At 50.1% G+C, this 7,225-nt stretch overlaps 1 protein-coding gene across 1 annotated transcript; it reads left to right on the forward strand.

Annotated features, from left to right (window-relative positions):
• The first annotated feature begins 325 nt into the window (after window positions 1–325).
• On the forward strand, window positions 326–1,069 carry LOC120841586. Its single transcript, XM_040212505.1, has one exon. The coding sequence runs from the start codon at window positions 326–328 to the stop codon at window positions 1,067–1,069; it is 744 nt and encodes a 247-aa protein (XP_040068439.1).
• Window positions 1,070–7,225: the final 6,156 nt, after the last annotated feature.

The raw sequence follows: 7,225 nt of genomic DNA on the forward strand, positions 1-7,225 counted from the left end.
TGGAAAGAATTTGACGCTCACGAGAAACGAGAAGAAAGAAGAAGGCTCGAGGCAAGAGCGGAGCGAGGGGAACGACAGATGCCGATCGAGACACTTCTCTGTAATGATGTATATTCAATTGATTTATTAGTGTAAAAACAGTTTGTGTTTTGTTTTTACGCTTATTGCCTGATTTAAATACGACGTCCACACGACCTCTTCAATTCTGAGACATTATGGTGCCGAAACCCGGGAACGAGAACGATTGAGGTGAGCGGATTTTCCACCTTTGTGGAACACCTGCCTGGAACGCTGTTTCCGAGAGCTGTGTGGGAGATCGTCAAATATGGAACGTCTCAAAGCAAAACGTGGAGTGAAGCGGTCGCAAAACACGAAAATTATCCACGAGGCGACAGCGGGGAGGGAGACAGCGGACCTGGCATCGCGGACTGCCTGGCTAGAAAGGCTCAAGGCCAATAACAGGGCTCTTCAAGAGTTGAACACGGAGATAGAAGATCATATATCGGAACAAGACCTCGTCGCAGAATACACAACGGTCACGGAGTACGACGACGAGGCCATCCGAATGATGGCGCTGTTGGACTGCAAGGCAAACTCACTGAGACGTAAAGAACAACAGGCACAGGCCACCCAGATGACCACATCCGCGACAACATCTGCAACTGCCACTACAGACCTGGGAAGAAATCGCACCAACATTACTAGTGGCGTGAAGCTTCCCAAGTTACGACTTCAAACTTTCAACGGCGAGGTCAGCGCATGGCAGAGCTTCTGGGAGCAGTTCGGTCGTGCTATCCACGAAAACGATAGCATTCCACGATCGGGAAAGTTTCAGTACCTGCACAACCATGTCACCGGACCAGCGGCGGCGGCCATCGCTGGGCTTCAGGCAAGTGAGGCCTGCTACGACGATGCCATTGAAATCTTGACACTGCGCTTCGGTGATAAACGAGGATCGAGCAAAATCATCTGGCGAAGCTCCGAGCACTGCCTCCTGTTGCCTCCGCGAAAGACACGAAAGGCCTCCGAAAGATGTACGATCATGTCCAGACGAACATCCGAGGTCTGAAAGGGCTCGGCGTGGGATCGGCAACGTACTGCACGATGATGTCCGATATCCTCCTCAAGGCCTTGCCGAGCGAAGTCGTCGTAAATTATCACCGGCAGCAGGCAAGCAGTACTGCAGCCTACAGGTCGACGAGAGAAACGCAAAAAAGTCCGACTTCACTGACTTCACCGGCGGTGCAGGACACAAGACACTCTGTCGACGGACCACTTTCCACCCGGAGCGCTTCAAGGCCGCCCTCTTTCGCCGATGCCAAAGATGAGCTCGCCGATATTCTAAGCTTCCTTCGGATCGAAGTTGAGAGTAGGGAGAGAGCCTGAGTAGTAGAAGAACGGCAAGAGACGCAGAAGAAAAGGACTGAAAAACCCAGAATGCCAGCAGCCTCTGTGCTACATGCAAATATCACAAGCCCCTGCTTCTTTTGCCGGTCCACAAAGCACGCAACAGAAGTATGTACTGGCGACCTCACGTTAGAGGTGAAGAAAAGGAGGCTGGCGGAAGAAAACCGCTGCTTCAGATGCACAATCGGAGGGCACCGGGCGAGGGAGTGCCGGCGGAAGGTGACGTGCGCGTCGTGCTCCGGTCGACATGCCACATCCATGTGCGACCCGAACTGGAAACCTAACGTGAAGAAATCGGATAGAGGTGCCCCTGCGACAAGCGTCCAGAACGCAATCTCCGACAGTGCTGACGTCCCATTGGATTCCGAATTGCTTCTTCAAACGTTCCGAGCCTGGGCTGAGGAAGGAAACCAAAGACTTTACGTGCGAGCCATTATCGATGGAGGTAGCCAACGGACGTTCATTCGTGAGGATCTTTCTCGCAAACTCGGCCTTAAGGTTCTGGGATATGTTAGCCTCCGGCTAAATACGTTCGGCCACTCCACGTCAAGACCGCAACGTCGGAGACTAGTACAAGTACGGTTGCACAGCCAATACGGCCAAGAAGAGTGCGTCATCGAGGCCGTCGAGGTACCCTTCATCTGTAAGGACGTTGTGCAGGTACCCGTTGACCACGAATTTGTTCGCCGTATGATGAAAAACGGTCGTCGTATTGCGGACATGCTTCTCTCCCCTCTGGCCACTGCTGAAGAGGGCATTTCCCTTCTGGTCGGTTCAGACCAGTTGTGGCGAGTGAACGGTGACCAAGTGCTGCATTGCAAGGAAAATCAGAAGCTGGTAGCTATAAGCACCATTTTTGGCTGGACCTTTCAAGGCCCAGTGTCAAACCACAGCTCTCTCAAAGGTAGCGCCAGCAACATGGTATGCGTGCTAAGAACGGAATGCTTCACGTACGAGGACGTCGGAGACATCCTGCGACGTTTTTTGGAGCTAGAGAGCATCGGAATTTCTGACCAGCCCTCCAGCAAGATGGAAGAGCAGAACGAACTGCTGAACGAGTTCAACCGAACAATACGGAAAGTGAATGGACGGTACGAAGTCGGTCTACCGTTCAGGGTCGGCGCGGGAGAACTGAAGGATAACCGCACGCTGGCATTGAAACGTCTTGAGAGTTTGAAGAAGAGATTGTCACGCGACGAGTCCTTCGCAAAAGATTACGACAACGTCATACGCAGCTACATCACCTCAGGACACGCAGAAAAAGTTTCAACAAGCCCATTTTGTGCCGAGTCGACAAACCCACGGATTTATTATATGCCCCATCAGCCCGTAATTCGGAATGAATCCGAGACCACCAGGCTGAGAGTCGTCTTCGACGCTTCGTCTCATCTCCCAGGAGTTGCTTCACTCAACGAACAACTGGAAAAAGGGCCGAATTTGAACGCCGATCTGGTCGGAATCTTGGTGCGCTTCCGTCTACACCCAATCGCCTTAACAGCGGACATAGAAAAGGCGTTTCTGCAGGTCAGCGTTCGACCTGAAGATCGAGACGTCCTACGCTTCCTGTGGTTTCAGGGAGATTCGTCGTCAGCAAGCTCTGAACCAACCGTTGAAGAGTGGAGGATGACGAGAGTGCCCTTTGGGACATCGGCCAGCCCCTTTCTACTAACCGCCACTTTTACTCATCATCTGAGCAACGTCAATGGAGAATTGCGATCGCTGCGGAACTGCTTCAACGGGGATTCTACGTCGACGACCTCCTGATCGGAGCCCCCACTATTGAAGAAGCGGCGCGAATACAGGAACAAGCCAACCAGATTTTAGAAGATGCAGGAATGAGACTCCGAAAGTGGTCTACCAACGCGACAGAACTGCAAAGATCGTTCGATAAAGCTGCATCAACGTCTGCACTCTCTGAGCCGAGAGCTGTACTTGGACTTCTTTGGCGACGTGACGCTGACACGCTGGCCATTCCAGTAGAGAGAATCCTGAACTTCGTCACGTGCAGTGGGACGACGAAGCGCTATGTACTCCGTGCATCAGCTAGGGTTTTCAACCCGTTGGGACTCCTTGCTCCGTTCGTTATACGAATCTAGGTTTTGTTTCAACGAATCTGGGAACAAGGAATCGGTTGGGACGACGATCTAACGGACGACCTACTGGTGCAATGGCGGCGATGGTGCGCAGAACTTCCACAATTAGAAGAGATAGTGATTCCTCGCTGCATCGTGAAGACGCCAAGAGAAGTCATATGTTCTCTCCAGATACACGTCTTCTGCGACGCAAGTCCGGTGGCCTATGGCACTTGTGCCTACCTGAGGGCTAAAGGAGAAGATGGGAAGGTAGAAATGAACTTGATATTCTCGAAATCACGTGTGGCGCCCATAAAGCGAATAACACTACCTCGACTAGAACTAATGGCTGCAGTGATTGGAAGACGGATGGGCCAGTATCTTGGAGAGATCATGAACATTCAAGAGACATTCTACTGGACAGATAGCGCTATCACACTTCACTGGATCCGCGGGTCAGCAACTCAGTGGAAGCCCTTTGTGGCAAATCGAGTGGCAGAGCTCCAATCTGGAGGGTCACCTTCTACATGGAAGCACTGCCCCGGACAAGAAAATCCGGCAGATTTGATGACACGGGGAATATCTGCGGAAACTCTAAAAGGTATGCAATTGTGGTGGAAGGGTCCAAAGTGGCTTGGTAAAACCGAAGACGCATGGCCGAACCTAGTCATGGGCGACGACGTTCCAGTAGCAGTTATTGCAGAGGAGGGAAAGCTGGAACATCACGTATTGCAGACTGCAACAGAGGGGATTGCACCTCTATTGTAACTTGAACGATACGGGGCGCTGGAACGGATCCTCAGGATTACTGCATGGATTATGCGGTTTGTAAAGAACTGCCGAACGCGGCGAAGCCGACGTGAGGGCCCGCTAGCGTCCGAAGAACTTGAACGAGCCGAGACTTGGTGGATCGCACGAACGCAACAGGAAGCTTTTACACAAGAAGTGAACGATCTAAAGACAGATAAGAAACTGGAAAGGCGATCCAGCATAGTCTCGCTCGCCCCCTTCATTGACACCAACGGATTGTTGCGAGTGGGGGGACGACTGCAACAATTAAACGAAACAATCGAGATCAAGTACCCGCTTTTGCTACCTCCCGATCACCGCTTCACTGAGTTATTGATAAGAGACTGCCATCGTCGAACACTGCACGGCGGACTTCAGGACACATTAACCCAAGTCCGAGAGCGGTTCTGGATACCGCGAGCAAGACAGCTGGCCAAGAAGGTCATCAACAAATGTAATGGTGGTCGGTTGGCCCGACTCAAGCCGGCTAACGCTCCGACCGCACCTTTGCCGCAGGATCGCATTACCCAAGCGAATCCTTTTGAGGTGGTCGGGATCGATTTTGCCGGTCCACTGATGGTAAAGACTGCAGCATCAGATGAAAAGTCGTACATTGCGCTTTTCACATGTGCGGTGACAAGAGCCATACACCTAGAGCTTGTCTCCAACCTATCGACAGAGGCGTTCATCATGGCCATCCAGCGCTTTACTGCCCGACGGGGCTTACCCAGTGTTGTCTACTCAGACAATGCCCTCACCTTTAAGAGGGCAGCAAAGGACTTATGCGGCGTATGGGACGTGCTCACGAACCGCCGCTTCCAGGACCACTGCTCACAGCATCGGATAAAGTGGAAGTTTATCGCTGAGAGAGCAGCCTGGTGGGGCGGGTTCTGGGAAAGGATGGTCCAGACAGTGAAGCGTAGTCTAAGGAACATACTAGGAAGGAACAAGTTTAGTTTCGAAGAACTAACGACCATGCTCCAAGAGGTGGAAGCCGTCGTGAATTCAGACCTTTGGCCCCTGTTCACGACGCTCCACACGAGCAGGATGCTTTAACGCCTGCGCGCTTCTTGTTGGGCAGGCGTCTGACGGCTTTCCCATCAGTCAACCTAGAAACTATACCAGGTTCTGCGAGAGGGGACATTACCAGACGTTGGCTACATAGGCAGCAACTACTAGCTGGACCGATTCTGGCGGAGATGGCGGAAGGAATACCTCCTTCAGCTCCGCTCCGCACACCGATCGCCCGAGACGCGGACAAACGACCTACAGAACGGGGACCTCGTTCTTGTTCACGAAGACAAGACCCCACGGCTCATGTGGAAAACGGGGAGGATCGAAACAGTTCAGCTGGGCAGAGACAACCACGTGCGTTCCTGTCTAGTGCGCCTACCGAGCGGGATAACGCTTCGGCGCCCTGTGCAGCTCCTTTACCCCCTGGAACTGGCAAGTGAATGAAACAAGGCAACTCTCACGCGGAAAAAGAAAGAAGGGGGGGGGGGGGGGAGGATGTTGCAGATTGGAAAGAATTTGACGCTCACGAGAAACGAGAAGAAAGAAGAAGGCTCGAGGCAAGAGCGGAGCGAGGCGAACGACAGATGCCGATCGAGACACTTCTCTGTAATGATGTATATTCGATTGATTTATTAGTGTAAATACAGTTTGTGTTTTGTTTTTACGCTTATTGCCTGATTTAAATACGACGCCCACACGACCTCTTCAATTCTGAGACACCAACTATTACAATATTACTGCCTTAATTCGCCAAGTGACCGTTTAGTTTCGTAAACCTCAGATGCAACTATGGCGCGAGAATATCTGTCTTCGCGATTGAAAAACACAATAGTCATGTCTCGCTAGCATGGTCGATCGTTTCGGTCACGCCGCTATATAGGTCATATTTTCGGGGACTGATATGTGTCCCCATACAACTCTAACTCGTCGCGTTAAATAAAGAAACCCGAAGTACGTACGTACTATGGACAGCTAGCTTGGGAACGAAATAGATAAATATATGTGTTTTATCTTTTTATTGTGGTCTCTGTAAAGACAAACGCAAAAAAAGGAGGGGGGGGGGGAATATATTAGGAAGCAAAAAAAGAATACTAAAGCTCTTCGGTTACGGAATTTACCCAGAATTGCATCATTGTCAGATATGACAATGGTGACTGATGGTTACAATTTTCAGGGGTTTCCAGCCTGAATCACTTGCAGTTCTTTCCCTTTCCCAGTGCAGGTGACAAAAATGAACAACACACCACCTTCATTGTTTATTCTTTGTGATCTTGGCAGTGATTCAAGATTATGAATGACCAACATTATGGACAATTGTTTTGGAAACTGGAGATGTCCATATTAAAGAAAAAATATTGTAACAGCAAACAGAAATGTCTGTTTCCGTGACATGAAAACACAATGATCATAATTTCTGATAAGTGTTACATAGAAGCAAACCCAGTGTGAAGTAAATATGCAGCCTTGCTGGAGAATTGTATGCAAACAGCCCTATCGGTGAAATATGTCTAAGAAGTATTTAAATGGGTATTGGTTGTGGAATCTCAAATACCAACCTGAACGTATATTACGATAAAAACATCAATTCTTCAACCTGTGTAATAAGACAGTAATGCAAAATTTTAGTGGGTCAGATATTGTCCACCAAAACTTGAGATCTTAAAGGGTGAAACTCTCGAAGTACGTAGTTTGAATTCTAGCTGCCAAAGGTCCTGGAATCACTGGTTCGAAGCAACAGGTAATAAAAATAATAATAATAATTTTTATTTGCACGAGAAAGTTTGCCCACTCAGCGGCGTGCAAGGCTAGACAGAAAGGTTAGTACCCTTACGCATATGCGCCTGCTAGCCCGCCCCCTCGCCCTCCCACCTAAAAAAGAAGTGCCAAGAGGTTGTTGGCCACCAGCAGGCTAACGTGTCTAAACAAAGTGGATGCTCAGAGGC

This window comes from Ixodes scapularis, unplaced genomic scaffold (assembly GCF_016920785.2).
Source record: "Ixodes scapularis isolate PalLabHiFi unplaced genomic scaffold, ASM1692078v2 PGA_scaffold7__128_contigs__length_106722199, whole genome shotgun sequence".
Lineage (NCBI taxonomy): Eukaryota > Metazoa > Arthropoda > Arachnida > Ixodida > Ixodidae > Ixodes > Ixodes scapularis.